Raw genomic sequence first — 18,217 nt, 5'->3', positions numbered from 1 at the left:
GGGGAGGGCTAGGGGACAGCTCTGGGCCCCAGCGTCCCTCTGGCTCTGGTGGGGTGGCCGGTGACGGTCAGCAGCATCACCTCCCTTTGAGTTCTTCCCGGGAGGAGGGCGTGGCATGGCGATTTTCTCCTGCGGTTTGTCTTTAGTACTTCCTAGACGATGTTTGAATAGCCAAAGGACCTGTGATCGGTCAGCGGTGTGGTGGTCGGCGGTGTGACTGTACCACCATAGTTGATTCTGAATCACATCCTTGTATGCAAGTTTTGCACTTGTTGGGGGACATTTTTCCTGAAAAGAAAGTCCCAGCATTAAATTTCTGGTTCAGAGGATACATATGTAAAGTTTCGGGATGCATTTTGTGAACTTGAACACAGCTTTATTCTCCGTGTGTGTGTGTGTGTGTGCGCGCGCGTGCACGCGCGCACGTGGACATGCATAGTAGTATTAGGACTTGAACTCAGGATCTATCATGCTTCCTTGGATTTTTTCACAAAAGGCTGATGTTCTATCACTTGAGGCGCAGCTCCGCTTCTGGCTTTTCGCTGACTCTCTGGAGGTAAGAGTCTCATGGATTTGTCTTCCCAGGCTGGCTTCAAACTGTGATTCTTAGATCCCAGTCTGTAGAGTAGTGAGAATTACAGGTGTGGACCCCCCACCCCCACCCCGTGCCCACCTTTACTTATTTTTGCTAACAAATCCCAGCTTTGAGGAGAACATGACTGTGGTTACCTTCCGGCTCCAGAGCTCCTGTGCGGGCCTCAGGGCAGACCCATCTGTGGTGGAGAGCCTGCCTGGCAAGCACAAGGCCCTAATTTCAGACCCCAGTACATAAAGAAAGCCTTTCTGAGTTTTCTACGCACCAAACCCCTCCGTGACCATCTCTCGGAGCCCAGACGCCTCTATGTCCAGGGCTGACACCTGTGGGTCCCTTCTGGTTTCCCTCTCCAAGGCCCTAGAGTTGGTCGCTCTGTGTGAGTTCAACACCCAGATTCAACCGACCGTGGTCAGCGAATGTGCAGATGGTTTCTTCTTCTCATTCATTACTCCCTAAGTGATACAATGTGACAACTGTCTACATTGCATTGGGTGACAGGCAGGTGTGGGAAAGCCAGTCACCCGGGATGAGTAGAATAAGACCAGGGCCGGGCCCTCTCTGCGTCTGGACATTGTCTCTTTGCCACACTGATGCGAAGACACAGCCAGGCTGTGGATAATTCTCCTCCTGTTGTTGCTGTCATCATGAAATGAGCTGGCTGGCAGTCTCTGGCCTGTTATTAAATTAGCCTTTTTTTTTTTTTTTTGAGCTTTTCATGAGCCGTTTTCATTGCTTTGAGGCAGACAAATAGTGATGTGTGTCCAGAGCCCAGCCACATGGGTTGCATTCGCTAGCTATTTGCTCCTCTCTCAGCTGTCCTGTGAGAGGACAGTGGCGGGTGTGCTTTTCTTTTCTTTTTCTTTTTGATTTTGGGGCTTGAACTCAGGCCCTGGGCACTAGCCCAGGCTTTTTGAGCTTTTTGCTCAAGGCTAGTGCTCTGCCGCTTTGAGCCACAGCTCCACTGCCAGTTTTCTGGTGGTTATTTGGAGGTAAGAGTCTCACAGAGTTTCATGCTCGGGCTGGATTTGACTGTGATCCTCACATCTCAGCCTCCTGAGTAGCTGGATTACAGGTGTGAGCCACTGGTTCTGACTTGATCTTTTCTTTTCGATGTATGAACTTGGGGCTGGAGTTGTAGCTCAGAAATGTAGAATGTTTGCCTAGTGTGTCTTGGCCCTGGCTTTGATTCCCAGCACTGTAAAAATAAGAAAATAAGATTTCAATAAGAGTAGTTACTTTATTTTGTGAAAACTAAAAGAGGCACGCCTGTAATTCTGCTACTTGGGAGGTAGAGGCAGGAGGCTCTCAAGGTCAAGACCAGCCTGAGCAGAGTTATCCAACATGAAGATAAAAACTAAAAAGGAACTGCTTCCAGCTTCCCTGCCCACTTACCTCCTTACCTTCCAAGCCCTGCATCGTTCCTCATGGTGTGGCTCTACTGGTAGAGTGCTTACCTAGTACGTGTGAGGCCCTGGATTTAATTCCAAGTGTGCCCCAAAAATTACTAGGACGATCCAAGGTTGGGGGGAGATCAAAGGATTATGGTTTGAGGCCAGCCTGGGCAAGAGTAAAAAGTGGACAAGACCCCCATCTTAGTTTGGTGTTGATGGCATGTGCCTATCATTCCAGTCATGCAGGGAAGCACACAAATAGGAGGATCACAGTCCAGGCTGGCCTGGGGCATAAAACAGACCCTATCTAAAACACTAAGCAGCCCAAAAATGCCTGGAGGCTTGGCTCAGTGGTGGAATATCTGTCTAGCAAGGGCAAGGCCCTGACTCAAATCCCAGTGGTGGCCCCCCAAGTAAATACATAAAGAGGAAGTCGCATCAGCCTGTGCCCAAGTATGGGCTTATTTTCTCAGAAATGGATTGGCACCCGAGACACCCAGAGTTTGAGTGCTCTGTGGCCCTGCACAGAGCCTGGCAGCCGGGAGGGGCCGGAAACCAGCCCAGCTCCTCTGTTGGACTCCAGAAGTGCTCAGCAGGCTGGGGCTGGCTTCCTGAACATAGGGCTTCAGAACACCCTGGCAGGCTGGGTGTGGCAAACCTGCTATTAACTGCTGCCATGGGTAGCTGGGTTGGGAGCCATGCACCAGCTGCCTTGATGCACGTTTTCCTGCTTTCTGGTACCAGGGAAGCTTGCCTTCCTGGTTGTCCCTGCTTCACAGATGTACAGAGCCTCTCACTTCCCCGGTCCTGCAACCCTGCGGGCTCGGGCGGTCTCTTCCTGAAATGCGCAAGATCCCTGCTGGCTTCTGTGGCGGGGCTGTGGGGCAGGTTGTTGGGCCTGTGAGTGACTAGTCCAGAGACCCTTCTGCCAGGGTGTGCTGGTCATGTGTCTCCCTGTTCACTCACTCCATCCATCTTCCAGGAACCAGGTCAGCCACTCATCCATCCATCTGTCCATCCACACTGATGGTCTTGTCTATTCAGACTATTTGTCCACACATTCATTCATGTACTCACTCACCATCCACTCATTCCTCCCTTACTCTACCCAGCCAACCTTCCTACTTGCCATCTATCCATCTTCCATTATGTTCTGTCATCTATCCGTCTGTCCGTCCGTCGGTCCATCCATCCATCCATTCTTTCATCCTGCCTGCTTGCCTGCCTGCTATTCATCCATCCATCCATCCATCTTGCCATCCACCCATCATCCATCCATCAATCTACCACCTATGGTGTCCATCTGCCCATCTAGCCATCTTGCTATCATCTGTCCATCCAGCCTGCCACCCATTTATCCATTCATCCTGCCACCCATCCATCCATCCTGCCACCCATCATCCATCTATCCATCCTGCCATCCGTCCATCCTGCATGCCATCCATCAATTTATCCATCTCTTCATCCATTTTCTTTTTTTTTTTTCAAATTCTTTATTGTGATTAAGTGGTTACATAATTTCCCAACTTTTACAGTATTGTGGGATAGTGATGCTTAGTTAAAGTCACAGACACATTCTGACTTTCATGGAGCAAATTGTCTATCGTGGTCTATAACATTTGTGAGTTCTATGAGCTTTGCAATAGTTATTTCTTCCACATTGGGTGGTATGTACATTTGTTTTGTTTTGCATAGCGTCAGCTGTTCCCTGTTTCCCACTCGTTCCCTCCCTCCCATCGCTGCCATTGAGTTGCTTAGTTCATTTTGGTCAATGTCCAGTGCAGCTGATGGGTCCTGCTGTTGTATGTTTTTCCCTGATTCCCTCTAGTTCTGTGTCGTCCTCCTGGTTTCCCTCTGTTATGCACATATATGTGGTCTCCATCCATTTTCAAATATATCCATCCTGCCATCCAGTCATCCACCCATAGTGTCCATCTGCCCGTCCATCCATCCACCTCCCCATCAGGCTATTTCCAGGGCCTAAGACACAGCATCAGAAAAACCAAGTCCTGCTGCTGTGGAGCTGACGTTGACCAAGAACGCTGCAGGTCAGACTCTGGGGCCACCACTGCATTCAGTGTGCTGTTGGTCCGAGGGGAGGTATGCCTTGTGAGCCAGTGAGAGCTTGGAATCATGGGAGAGCTGTGACTACACGGTCTGTGGGCTGTACTGCAAGGGGTGCAGCACGGATCTCCTGCAGGTGACGGACGTGGCCTCCATGCGGGGCTCAGAGGACAGACACTGAGTAGAACTGCAGGAAGCGAGGGCATGTACTCTGCCATGAGAGTGGGGCTTTGGCTGGCCTTGGCTTCACTCTGCAGGCAACGGTCCTGATGCCAGACCTCACCGGGGGCTGAGCTGCACGGCATTGTCCATTTTGGCTCAGGAAGTTTCCAGTTCCTTGCTTGGCTTACCCTTGCCTGCTCCTGCTTGTCTGCCTCTCACAGTGGAGGCGTGGCACCGTGGCCCAGGACCCTCTGCAGTGCTTTTCTACTTCCCTGGGATCCTCTGGCGGCCCAGTGATGGGGTCCTCCTCCAGCTGCGCAGTGGGGGCCGGTCCAGGGGACCCGTGACTGGCTCCATGCCTGCCTCGTCCCTGCTGTCCCCTGCGAGCCTCCTGCCATTCGCCCCCCTGGCTGATTCCCCTTGCGACCCTTTGGTCTGCTTGTGTTCACTTACTCTCTAGGTCTGAGCTATCCCTACCCACCCAAACATGGTTCAGCCTCTTCACCTCCCCCAGTCCCCATTACCTGCCCCCCCCCCCCACGACGTGTCAAACTTCTGAGAGTCTCAAGAGAGCAAAGCAACGACTCTGACATCTCCTGACCCAGGCTGGGTTGGAGCCGAGTCATTTCTCAGCCAAGGCCGGGCAATGTGAGAAGAGGCTGGAGAGGTGGCAGCCCTGGAGTCACAGCGACACGAAATGTCGAAATGTCGCTGGGACTGAGCTGGGAAGTCTCCCTCCCTCCCTCCGCCCTCCCTCCCTCCCTCCCTTCTCTACCCTGCTGCCTCAGTACTGGGCCTTGATCTTGGTGTCTGTGCTCTCACTTAGCTTTTTCTCTCCAGGCTAGCAGTGCTCTACCAGGCTCTGCCAGTTGAGCCACAGTTGGTTAATTGGAGCTGAGAGTCTCACGGACTTTCCTGCCCAGGCTGGCTTCGAACCGCGATCCTCAGATCTCAGCCTCCTGAGTAGCTAGGATGACAGGCGTGAGCCACTGGTGCCTGGCTTCTCAATATTCTTTGCTGGGGCTTTATTGTTGCTTTCATACATACATATACAGTCCTGTATTTTTCTGGTATTCACACCTCTCTTCTCCCAGCCCCTACCAGTGCCCCCACATAGACAGACCCCCATTTACAAACATGCCTCAGGGTAATTTTTTTTAAGTCTGGATTCTACATCTGAGTGAAAAAGCATCTGAGTCTGGCTTCTCCTGCTTTACACAGTGATCTCCAGATCCATCCATTTTCCTGCAAATGACACGCTTTCATTCTTTATGGCTGAATAATACTCCGCTGCATGAGTGTATCACGTTCTCTTTCTCTAGTCTTCGGTTGGGGTCCCTCGGCGGCTTCTCTGTCTTGGTATTGTTCATGTGCCGCCATCAGCCTGGGTGTCCGGCTCTCACTTGCATGTTCATGCATTCCTTTGGATGCCTGCCGGGGACACAGCAGGACTCTGTGGTAGCTCTGTGTTTAGGCTCTTGGCGACTCTGCACTGATCTGCACAGTGTGTTTAGTTAGGCTCTTGGTGACTCTGCGCTGATCTGCACAGTGTGTTTAGGCTCTTGGCGACTCTGCGCTGATCTGCACAGTGTGTTTAGTTAGGCTCTTGGTGACTCTGCGCTGATCTGCACAGTGTGTTTAGGCTCTTGGCGACTCTGCACTGACCTGCACAGTGTGTTTAGTTAGGCTCTTGGCGACTCTGCACTGACCTGCACAGTGTGTTTAGTTAGGCTCTTGGTGACTCTGCGCTGATCTGCACAGTGTGTTTAGGCTCTTGGTGACTCTGCACTGACCTGCACAGTGTGTTTAGGCTCTTGGTGACTCTGCACTGACCTGCACAGTGTGTTTAGGCTCTTGGTGACTCTGCACTGACCTGCACAGTGTGTTTAGGCTCTTGGCAACTCTGCACTGACCGGCACAGTGTGTTTAGGCTCTTGGCGACTCTGCGCTGACCTGCACAGTGTGTTTAGGCTCTTGGTGACTCTGCGCTGACCTGCACAGTGTGTTTAGTTAGGCTCTTGGTGACTCTGCGCTGATCTGCACAGTGTGTTTAGGCTCTTGGCGACTCTGCGCTGATCTGCACAGTGTGTTTAGGCTCTTGGCGACTCTGCGCTGATCTGCACAGTGTGTTTAGGCTCTTGGCGACTCTGCGCTGACCTGCACAGTGTGTTTAGGCTCTTGGCGACTCTGCACTGATCTGCACAGTATGTTTAGGCTCTTGGTGACTCTGCGCTGATCTGCACAGTGTGTTTAGTTAGACTCTTGGTGACTCTGCGCTGATCTGCACAGTGTGTTTAGTTAGGCTCTTGGTGACTCTGCACTGATCTGCACAGTGTGTTTAGGCTCTTGGTGACTCTGCACTGATCTGCACAGTATGTTTAGGCTCTTGGTGACTCTGCGCTGATCTGCACAGTGTGTTTAGACTCTTGGTGACTCTGCGCTGATCTGCACAGTGTGTTTAGGCTCTTGGTGACTCTGCGCTGATCTGCACAGTTGCTGTTTATGGACACAGCCCTCCGTGGTTACAGATGTGCCCTGAACAGCGTATAGGTGGGATGGTACACTGGGATTTGTTTTAAAAATAACTCAGCAAAACCAAAAGGCATTTGAAAGGGAGAAAGGAGGCGTTGCTCTGCCACTTGAGCCACACTTCAGGCCTGTTTTGTTTTAGTGATTTGGGGGTTAGGGTCTTGACCATGGCCTGGGGGCGGGCCTCCCTCTGGTCTTCCTGCAACTTCCTGTATAGCTGGGATTGCAGGTATAGTTGACCACAGCAGGTTTGTTGGTTGAGATGGAGTCTTACTGATGTTTTTTTCCTGCAATTTTTCCCTGGTCTAGCCTTGAACCATGATCCCCCCAATCTCTACCTCCAGAGTAGCTGGGGTTCCAGGTACCACACCCAGCCCTCAGTGCCCCTACCTTGCTTTAAAGAGTTTTGGACATTCTTGGTATTGAAGATGACAGCCGCCCCTCCGTGCTTCCCTCCGCTGACCCGGCCCCTCTGCTTCACCTTTCAGAGTGACCGGCTCCTCATCAAAGGCGGGCGCATCGTCAACGATGACCAGTCCTTCTACGCCGACGTCTACCTGGAAGATGGCCTCATAAAGTGGGTGAACTCGAACTCAGCGTCTCTGGGCTGCCTGGCCTTTCCGGGCGCGGGAGGCTGGTGCTCTGCCCTGGGGTGACGGTGCTGTGTTGCTGTGTTTGAGGGGCTCAGAGTGGGAGGGGGCCACACAGCGGGTGGGGTGATGGGCGTTTCCTGAGGCCTCCGTGACCCCGCGACCTGCCACATGTCGGTGCTGGCTGTGAGGTGCCAGGCTCCCTGCCTTCGTGCGCGGGAAGCTGCAGCTGGCGAGGTTCAGGGCCGCCCTGGGGCCCAGAGAGAGTCAGGGAGACAGGGCCTCGTTCCACCCACAGCACCGCGGCCCCCAGCTCTGTCTCCGTCCTGAGCCTGGTCCTGGGACGGGCAGGGCACCGCGGCTCACTGTCTGCGGGGCCTGTCTCCGGCTTCAGCCCTGCTCACGGCTGCCCGGGGTGGAGTCTGTTCAGGCTGGCTGCTGTAGCACAGCGCCACAGGCCGGATGGTTTAACCCACAGAAAGTCTCCCCCCACGCCGCGGAAGCTGCAGTCCTGGGTCAGGGTTCCACCCGGGCTGGAGTCCCCCCGGGGTGGTGGCCTTCTCCCTGTGACCACAGATGACCTCTCCTCGCTCTGCCTTGCGGGTCCCGCTGGCTTCGAGACCCTGCCACCCCGTTATCTAACCTCCCTCACACCCCCGAAGGCTTAGTGTCCACGCACAGTCACACGTGGGGTGTTCGGCGGGTGTTTGAGGCGCCCGCTCGGGTCACCGCGCGGGGGACGGCCTCTCCCGGGCCTCTTGGCTGCATGGAGCGCCGTGGATCTGCGCTCGGCCAGGGAGGGGGCTGTAGGTGGCGTGGGGGTACTGGGGGGAGAACAGAGAGGTGGTAAAGAGTGAGAGCGGCCCCCCAGGCGCCCCGGCTGGCTGCCAGCCAGGGCCAGTGTCTGAGCTGCGGCTCGGACCCGACGGGAGGTGACTGCGTGCAGCCCTGCCGCCTCCGTGCCCGGAAGCCTTCCTGCAGGACCGGGCTGGGTAACAGCTCCCCTCAGCTCCCGAGTCCTTCGGGAGCCTGGTCCGTGGACGCTGGCCACGGGCCCTCCCAGGCCCGGCACCGGCCAGTCCTTCTGTCTCGGGGCTCAGCAGTGTGCTCAGGGGGCTCATGTGGCGTGGCGGACTTCACACTCAGGCCTTCTCTCTTTGTCTTCAGACAAATAGGAGAGAACCTAATTGTTCCGGGCGGTGTAAAGACCATCGAGGCCAATGGGCGGATGGTCATGCCCGGCGGGGTGGACGTCAACACCTCCCTGCAGAAGCCCGCCCAGGGGATGACCGCGGCCGACGACTTCTTCCAGGGGACCCGGGCGGCGCTGGCCGGCGGGACCACGATGATCAGTGAGTGCCCCGCCCCCGCCACGGGCACCCTCAGTGCCATCCACGCCCCTCGGGAGCTCAGCCTGCATCTGCCGCTAACGTCTTTGTCACACAGCCCGCCGTGGAGCACGTATTTCACAAAGCGTGTCACCCGGGTGCAGCTGGTGGAGTGCTCGGCACGTTAGAGGCTCGTTGGCCCTGCTCTCCTTAACAGTTTGTTCAGTTGTTCTATCGAGGAGCGGTAATGCTGGACGAGATTGAAGTTAACATTCAGGTTCTTACAAAAGGAATACATTTCACAAGTATAGGAAGAACCATGTGGATTGCAGGGAGACAGGCCAAAAAAAAGTGTGAAGATGGCTAAAGTTTTAAAGCAACAACATAGGTACCATTATGCCTTTTTGTGCATCAGAATGGCCGTAGTAACGCTGTGACAATGCTACAGGACAGACAGTCCCTGTATTGGTTTGTCTCCCATTGCTATAACAAAACACCCGAGGCTGGGACCGTTATAAAGAAGAGGATTGTTTAGCTTACATCTTTGGCTGTGGAAAGCCTGCGATCCCTTCATGGTCGGGTGAGAGCCTCCAGCACTGACCCCCAGCATGGCACATGGCCCCTGCTGGGCACCATGTGAGGTAGTGTGGAGAGAGAGGAGCCAGAGAGGGGAGAGCCAGCCTCAGCCTTGCTCACAGTCCCCTGCCTTGCAGCCAGCAGGCTCTCTGAGACATTAGCATCCATGGGTTCACAGCCTCGGACCTAACCACCTCCCTCCCCCTTGGCCTCACCCCTGCTGGCTCCCACCGCCTCCCAGAAGGGCCGCGCTGAGGACAGGACTCCCATGGCTACTGGTTCTAGTAATTATGGCTGTGACGGTGGCTACGGCGCCAGGCTGGTGACACTGACCTTAGCACGGTGGGAGGGGTGTAGAAACCGGCGGTGGTGGGCAGGGTGTGCCGGTTCTTGCCTGTAATCTCAGCTGCTAGGGAGGCAGAGGCAGGAGGATTTCAGCTTGAGGCTAGCCTGGGAGAAGTTAGTGTAAGACCTTGTCTGAAAAAAAAAATGAACTAAACGCCGGGCGCCCGTGGCTCACACCTGTAATCCTAGCTACTTAGGAGCTGAGATCTGAGGATCATGGTTCAAAGCCAGCCCAGGCAGGAAAGTCCCCATAGACTCATAATAAAACTACTCAGAAAGAGCTGGCGCGTGGCTCAAGTGCTAGAGTGCTAGTCTTGAGCACAAAGAGGCTCAGGGACAGTGCCTAGGGCCTGAGTTCAAGCCTCAGGACTGGCAAACAACAACAACAACAGCAACAAAACACCTAAAAAGTAAAAGGGCTGAGAAGTTGGGTGCACACTTGCCTAGCAAGTTCTTGAGTTCACCAGATCTCTGGTACCACCAAACAAGAAATGGATAGTGATGGAGGTGATGGTGGTGGTGGTGGTGGTGGTGGTGGTGATGGTGGTGATGGTGGTGGTGGTGGTGATAATGATGATGGTGGTGGTGATGATGATGATGGTGATGGTGGTGGTAGTGGTGGTGGTGGTGATGGTGGTGGAGGTGGTGGTGATGGTGATGATGATGATGGTGATGGTGGTGGTAGTGGTGGTGGTGGTGATGGTGGTGGTGGTGGTGGTGGTGGTGGTGATGATGGTGGTGTTGATGGTGGTGATGATGGTGGTGGTGGTGGTGGTGATGATGATGGTGGTGATGGTGATGGTGGTGATGATGATGGTGGTGGTAGTGGTGATGATGGTGGTGATGGTGGTGGTGATGATGATGGTGATGGTGGTGGTGGTGGTGATGGTAGTGATGGTGATGGTGGTTATATTGATGGTGGTGATGATGGTAGTGATGGTGGTGGTGATGATGATGGTGGTGGTGGTGGTGATGATGGTGGTGATGGTGGTGGTGGTGGTGATGATGATGGTGGTGGTGATGGTGGTGGTGATGATGGTGGTGATGATGATGATGGTGGTGGTGGTGGTGGTGGTGATGATGATGGTGGTGATGGTGGTGGTGGTGATGATGATGGTGATGGTGGTGATGATGGTGGTGATGGTGGTGGTAATGGTGGTGATGGTGGTGGTGTTGGTGGTGGGGTACAAGTGTGGTCATGCACTGAGCACCCTGGGTCCCCAGTGTCATAGGGCGTCTTTGTCATTGCAGTTGACCACGTTGTTCCCGAGCCTGGGTCCAGCCTGCTGACTTCCTTCGAGAAGTGGCACGAAGCTGCGGACACAAAGTCCTGCTGTGATTACTCCCTGCACGTGGACATCACGAGCTGGAACGAGGTCGTGCGCGAGGAGCTGGAGGTGCTGGTGCAGGACAAAGGTGGGCCGGAGCCCCCGTCCGCGGCATGGGCCTTGAGCCCTGGGTCGGGTCTGTGGCGTGCAGCCCTGGGGGTGGGTCCGCAGCGTGCAGCCCGGGGTCCGGTCTGCGGCATGTAGCCCAGGGTCGGGTCCGCGGCATGCAGCCTGGAGTCTGGTCCGTGGCTTGCAGCCCTGGGTCTGGTCCGTGGCATGGGCCTTGAGCCCTGGGTCGGGTCCGCTCGTCCTGGGAATGCACACAGCTGGGTGTCACTGTCTCCACAGTGGAAGCGGGGCTCCCCTTCCTGGGAGCCCCTTATCCATAGAGGAGGCCCCGGCTCTGGAGCCTGGCGTGCGAGGCTTTGTGCTCGCCCCCGGGCAGCGCTCCGACCCCTGCCATCCCGCTGCCTGTCTGCGCAGGGAGCCCCTTCTCCACCTGCCATACCCCCCGCCACCTTCCCATCAGAACGCCCTCATTTCCTCAGTGTCCAGAGCCAGTCCTGCCTCTCTCCTGGAGTTGGGGCCGTTGGTTGTTTGGGTGGCGCTTTCCGGTCCAACGTGGAGTGCTGAGAGGGTTCTCTGTGCCTGTGCCTCAGTGTCCCCCGCCTCCTGTGCCCGCGCTCACGCACCAGGCGGCTGCCCTGTGATGTGCGTTGCATTTGGTCTGCGGGCTGAAGAGACAGGACCAGAAGGAACAGGCACGTGTCCCCCCCAGGACCGTGCCTGACCAGGAGACGCTCCACCGGGGCCTTTGAGACGTGCTGGGGCGCTTTGGGGTTTGAAAACACACAGCTGCACTTTCTCCTGATGAAGTGTCACCCTTCCTAGTCCATAAAGACCGAGGGAGGGAAGGCGTTTCTGTGCTGGTTCTGCCCCCAGCTCCACCCCCTTGGCTTTTCCTGGGATGGACGCACGGGGCTGCTGCCGGGCTTCATCACTCACCGGCTCACGAGTTACATTATTCCTCATCAGTAGTTTGCTAGTGGCTCATAATGTGAAATGCAGTGGCCAATTTGCTGAGCTGGTGTCTTTTTTTTACGGGGCATTTAGGTGTCCTACTTGTGCTATTACAAATTACATTACTGTGAACATAAAAACCTTGGTTTGCATTTCTAATTATTTCCTTAGATTTTTTTTTTAGAATGGAAATCACAGCGCCAGAGGTTTGAATTACCTCCAGGGTGCAGATGATGGTGGTTGAGCAGATTTCTGCTGAGGCACCCACGGGCGCAGCTAGTGCCATGTGAGGGTCCCTGGTCCCAGCCTGCTCAGACGTGGTGTCACGGTGTACCACGTTATGGTGGCCTTTATTGCAGTTCGCTGATCACCGATCACTCGTGCTTTTCCCGTGTGCATATCCGTTGCATCTATTTTCACGGCAGCCTCGGGAGGCATCGCCGCCACACCGTGTGTTTGCAGTGGGTCAGCCCAGTCTACACCGTGGGGCTTTTGACCCGTGTCCTTCAGATCCCAGCATCTTTGAAGAGTTGGAGGTTTAGAAACCTTCTGACCCACTGAAGCAGTTTCTTGGGTAGCACCATAGCTCCTTCTGTGCTCTTAAAGAGTGACAAGTACGTCCTTGATGTAATAGCCTTTCTGTTTTGTTTTGTTTAAATCAAGAGGATGGTCTTACTTTGAGAGGCAGCTCTGTGTTCCAGCCCAGCAATCCTGGGCACCTCTGTCTGTAACACCTACCCACTGAATGGTGCTTTGTTTTGTCTTGTTGGTTTTGGTGGCACTGGGCGTTGACCTGGGCCTCGGGCTTGCTAGGTAGGGCTCTCACTCTGCAGCCGCGTCCCAGCCCCTCCGCCTCCTCTGCGCACACCCCAGGCTTCGTCAGGGTGAGGCTCGATGGCGCCCTCTTCTGGTGGCTGGCACGGTGCACTCTGATCATTGATTTATTACTGGATGCTTGTACTCTGTTGATTTTCAAACACCTTGTTCCTCTCTGTTTTATCCTAAAACAGGTGTCAATTCCTTCCAAGTCTACATGGCCTACAAGGATCTGTATCAAATGTCCGACAGCCAGGTGGGTCCTCTCTTGTCCCAGCTGCACCGGGAGGGGACACCATGGCCCAGAAGGGAGAGCCCTGATCTCAGGGTGCCCAGCACACGGGCCCATGGGGCAGGCCCGGCTCTCCCGGGCCCCCACTCCCTTCCATCATGTAGGATGGGATCTCCAGAGCAGGCCCCAGCATGGTCCAGGAGCACACACGCACAGGTGTTGGGAGCACGCTACAGACGTGGGTGTCTTGTGGGTTGGGCTCAGGTAGGTTCTGGGGTGTGGCAAGTGAGGGGGCCATTGCGTTGGCTCTGTCGGAGGAGAGCTCCAGCCTGACCATGGCCCGGCTGCAGCAAGCCAGCCTGGGCCTTTCTTCACTGTTTTCCCATCCAGAGGTCACTGCAGAGTGCGAGGCTCTGCCCGCGTCACAGAGCTCTCTGGGTGACAGGAGCCATGGGAAGTTCTGCTGACAGGCTCCCCAGGTGTGGGCTTAGGACTTGTCATCCTGGGCTCCCCAGTCCCTAGACTCAGAGTGTTAGTGGTGAAGAAGCCCTGGCTGTCCCTGCTGCTTGCTGTGCAGCCTGGGGAGACGTTCCCAACTTCTCTGGGCTTTCACCTCACCATAGCACCTGATGTCCCGAGGCTGCCGGAGGACGGAGTGCGTTCATACAGACTACGTCGACACCCTGGGATCACAGGGCAGGGGAGCTGGGATTGGGATTGGTTATTGCTTCGGGGCTGGAGGGAAGTGGCAGGGCCTCCTGCAGGCCTGTGGAGCCTCTGGTCGAGGGCGCTCTGGAGCCGAAAGTCGGCTCGGTGTCTCAGGCGCGGAGCGCATCACGACAGCTCTGCCGAGCTCCTGCCTGGGCGTGGGTGGAATCCAGTGGCTCCGGGCTTCTGGGGGGGGGGCTTCCAGAGGGGGCTCCCGCCCGCCCGCCTCCGGCTGCCCACAGCTGCCGGCTCGCCCTGGGGCATTGTCTGCAGGGCAGAGTTGGGGTTCAGGTCCCCTGAGAGGGAGGTTGGTCTCTCCTCGCCAGGGCCAGTGCTGGGTGCAGATTCAGGTGGAGAAGATGCCGGGTGGGGGCGGGGCGGCCCTGCCCGGCGGGACGGTGCTCGGGATGCCTGTGTCACTGGATGCCGGTCACTGGAGAGTCTAGCCCCTTCCCGCCGGGCCCTCCGAAGTGCCAGAGCCTGTGTGGTACCAGTGTGTCCCAAATGCTCGTCAGTTTGGGTGCAGGACACGTCACGGGCTCAGCCAAGGCGCCACACAGGAGGAAGATGGCAGTCTGTGAGTCCGTTGCAGACCCAAGGCAGGTGGTTCTGCCAGGAGCTGGCCATGGTGAAGCTCTCGCAGCTTGGCGTCTTACTCTCCCATAGGGTGGAGGTTGGAGGCTGGGAGAAGCTGAGGCCCGCTCCTGTGGCCTCTCCCAGCTGGTCTGACGGCACGGTGGCTGCCGGGGTGCAGGTGTCCCATGTGGAGACCGGGAGCAGGTGCTTGTCCTGTGTCCTCTGCCCTTCCTGGCTAGCGCCCCCCGGTGGCGGGTCATGGCCACACACCCTCCTAGGGCGGCCTAGGAAGGCGGAAGCCTCATCACCCTGGGTTGGCCCAGGGGGTGGCCATGTGGGGACTTTGAATGAACCCTTGTGGCCTGGGACATCTCCATGCTCCTGCCCAGCTCTACCCACCCACCTAGGTGAACACAGCGCCCCCCGGGGCCCAGGGGAGGCTGTCACTCGGGCTGGGAAGGCTTTTACAATGTCAGTAAAATGAAAGATGGCCGCCACCTTCCACGTCCACAGACGTCACAAAGGCGCGGCCCCTGGCGGCTGGGGAGGCGTGGACGCCCCCGTGGAGGGAGCAGAGCCCCCGCCTCTGCACACCTCCAGGCCTGGCTGCCTGCCTTCCTCACCAGCCTTGTTTGTCCCTCCTCAGCTCTACGAAGCCTTCACCCTCCTCAAGGGGCTGGGCGCTGTGATCCTGGTCCATGCGGAAAACGGAGACTTGATAGCTCAGGTGAGCGGTGTGCGCCTGCTCCCCACCCTCGGCCCCGCTTAACCTTGTGAAGGGGACCCTGGGGGGACAGCGGCCTCGCTTAGGTAGGTGGGACCCGATGTCACGTCAGACACCAAGACCAGCGCTCCAGTGCTGTCTGCCGTGTGGCCCGGGCTGGCCAGTGTTCTTGCGCCTGTCTTTCCCCCTGAACAGTGGGGACACCAATCCTGCCCTCCCTGCCCTTCCCCCACTTGCAGGGCGTGTGTGAGGGTGTCTCCTGCGTGTCGCAGGAGCTGAACAGAAACGTCCGCGGGCAGGGGCACGGGGCTGTGCACACGCAGCCTTGGAGGGTAGAAGGCAGTGCCCCGCCCAGCCTGTGTCTCCGGCCATGGGACTGGGGGAAGGGGCTCGGCCCAGACGGCACAGGAGAGCCACACGACCGGTCTCATGGGAGATGAAGAGGCGACAGGTGGAGGGGGTGAAGAGACGAGGAGGCGGGAGTCAGCGCCTCTGGGCCTTGGTGCAGAGCCCTGGGTTGGTGACAGTGACACCTGGCCCTCCCCCGCCCCCGCTCCATCCTTGAAGTCCTCCCTCCTTGCCCTCGAGGAGAGCAGGTGTGTTTGCAGCCCGATCGTCTCCTCCAGCGGCCGCTTGCATCTGTGTGCCGTGTTCAAGTCCGTCCAGCCACCAGCAGTCACACTTTAAAACTAGGGGCTCCCTGCGACTCTCACTGGGGTTCACTGATCAGACAAAAGGCTGCACTGATGGCTTCCGCACAGGTCCTCCGCCCTGCACAGAGCACCGCTGCTGCCCTGCCCGCTGCAGTCCCAGGGCTGAGCCTTGTCGTCTCAGTTCCTGACAGGATTTGGGTCGCACCCTGCTTTGTAACAGACTGCCCCTTTGTCCAGCAGGGTCCCGGCTTTAAGATCTGCCCCAAAGTCATGTCTGAATTTTCTCTCCTTTGCTTTCTGGGGAAGCAAAGAATTCTCAAGCCATCCTGTCCCCGCTTCCTTCCTGTGGACCTCGGCAGCCTCCTCCCCGCTATGTCTGACACAGGCAGCGAGAAGCCATGCCGTGCTTCAGCAGCTTGCCACCGAGCTCGCGATTCCTTGGCGGGTCGTGCGGAGATCAGGCTGTGTGCGGCTCTCCCCTAGGAGAACAGTGTGGCTGAGCTTTCTGTGACTCCGTGCTGCTGGCTGTCACTGTAACGGATGCTGCTTCCGAGATTACCTGTCTGTGTCAGGAATCATCTCCAGTGGCCACTGCCGCCACTCACTCCCTGTTGCTGGGCTTGCTTTCACGCCCTCCCGTCCCTTTCTGCTGACAGTCGGTGAAGGCGGCTGGGCACGCTCTTTGAGTTCCACAGCCTCTCTTTCCTGTCTGCCTCCAGGGCCACGCCTGCATTTCTTTAGGTTGCCAACTGGTGGCAACACTGCTTTTTGGCACTCAGGTCCGTATTCGCCGGCTGTGACTCCATGAACGTTACCTTAGCTCTTAGCGTAGTATCTTAAAATAATTCCTGGGGGTCAGGCCGTCCCTCCTCCCCTTGCAGAAATGAGAAATAGTTCCTGACATTTGACCAGCTCTGCGCAGACCCTTTCTCCCCTGGGAGCTTTCGTGAACCATGACCAGACAAGCTGTACACACAGCCATCTTCAGCACTGCAATCCTCCCAGCGCCCGTGAATCCACCCAGCTATTGGCCTTGGGACTCGCTTCCCGTGGGCCGAGGAGCTGCAGGCTCACAGCTGGAGTGGGTGTCTTTCATGCGTGTCGGGGCTGGGGCCTCCTGGTAGAGATGCATTTGAGAACGATGACTCAGAAACTGGATGGTCAAACGAGCAGTGGCACAGCTGGCGATGCAGGAAAGCGCGCACACACAGAGGAGAAGAAAGGAAGGAAATTAAAGCATTCCCGGGGCGAAGAAAGCTCGGAACAAATGGTTTGACTCTGGGCCATGAGCTTTGGGAAACACTTCCATTGTCAAATACAGTTGAGATGGTGGTTTTTCTGCCTAAAAGAGAGAAAAGGCAGATGGCAGGGCAGGGACATCGCCGGAGACTCAGGGACGTCTTCCCCGGATCGCTGCGCCGCGGGGACCGCCTGCTTGCCTCACTGTGAGCCCCGTGGGGAGAAGACAGCGGGCCCGAGAGGGCGGCTGACTCCACTCAGCACTCAGTCCGCAGACACCCTCTGGGGCACCCCAGAGACCAGAGGGGGGCTGGCGGCCCTTGAAGCTTTTCATTAGAACCCTGTGTCGCAGTCCATCCTCCGAGGCTATGACAGGGTTCCTGGGGCTGGGTGACCTATGAAGAAAAGAGGTTCACTTTGCATGTACAGAAGTAGCAGATACGGGAGCAAGACCAAGGGAGAGCTGCCTAGCTCTCTCCACCCTGCTCTGGAACGAATCCATCCTGTCCCCAGAGAGAGAGATCTCCCAAGAGGAGGGAGTTTTTGAGCGACCTTGTTGTCTATCTTAGAGACCCACCACAGCCAGGTGTGGTGCTGTCTGCCTGTAATCCTAGCACTCAGGAGGATACACTCAAGTTACAGGCCAGCCTGGTGAGACCATCAACACAGGCCAACACCAGCCAGGCAAAATCCCAGGGCATTGCGCACTGTTCTTGGAGGGAAGTCTCAGCATGAGCTTGGTGGCCGTGAGCTCGCGTGGCATGCGCGTGGGGTTGCTGAGCGGAAGGACAGGTGGAGGGGGGTGGGGAGCCCTGCTCTGCCCAGCCCATCGTTGGGCCTCAATCACCCACCTCTTAAGCAAGGGTGGGGGGACTTCCCGATCTCCGCCTGTAACATCCAGCTCCCCCATTCTTGTCTTGTAGGAGCAAAAGCGGATTCTAGAGATGGGCATCACGGGCCCGGAGGGCCACGCCCTGAGCAGACCCGAAGAGGTGAGCACCCTGGTACTGTTCAGTGTGCCCCAATACACACAACACCCCAGGACTGTGTGGTGTGCACCCCGATGCACACAGCACCCCAGGATTGTGTAGTATGCACCCTGATACACACAGCACCCCAGGATTGTGTAGTATGCACCCTGATACACACAGCACCCCAGGATTGTGTAGTGTGCACACTACCACTTGGAACAGTGCCCCACCCCAGTCCTGCCGCTACTCTGCTCCTTTCCCAGCAGCCCTAGCGGCCGTGAGTCAGGGGTGTGGAAGGTTCAGGAAGCTCACATCAAGGAAGGCCTGTGCACACTACAGTGTCCAAGCTAGGCAAGCCTTGGCACCGAGG

The 18,217-nt window shown here is 56.7% G+C and overlaps 1 protein-coding gene across 3 annotated transcripts in view; it reads left to right on the top strand.

Moving 5' to 3' along the window:
* Positions 1-18,217, top strand: part of Crmp1 (collapsin response mediator protein 1) — a 41,154-nt gene that overhangs the window by 13,336 nt on the left and 9,601 nt on the right. For all 3 annotated transcript variants that reach the window (XM_070012362.1, XM_070012363.1, XM_070012364.1), the window contains exons 2-7: positions 7,230-7,318; positions 8,499-8,683; positions 10,832-10,996; positions 12,939-13,000; positions 14,907-14,987; positions 17,800-17,868. In XM_070012362.1, coding sequence (XP_069868463.1) covers positions 7,230-7,318; positions 8,499-8,683; positions 10,832-10,996; positions 12,939-13,000; positions 14,907-14,987; positions 17,800-17,868 — 651 coding nt within the window. The remainder of the gene's footprint in view (positions 1-7,229; positions 7,319-8,498; positions 8,684-10,831; positions 10,997-12,938; positions 13,001-14,906; positions 14,988-17,799; positions 17,869-18,217) is intronic.

This window comes from Dipodomys merriami, unplaced genomic scaffold, assembly GCF_024711535.1.
Source record: "Dipodomys merriami isolate MVZ:Mamm:240054 unplaced genomic scaffold, mDipMer1.0.p SCAF_9, whole genome shotgun sequence".
Classification (NCBI taxonomy): Eukaryota; Metazoa; Chordata; class Mammalia; order Rodentia; family Heteromyidae; genus Dipodomys; species Dipodomys merriami.
Note: the sequence above shows the minus strand (reverse complement) of the source record. Positions and strands in the feature narration are given on the sequence as shown.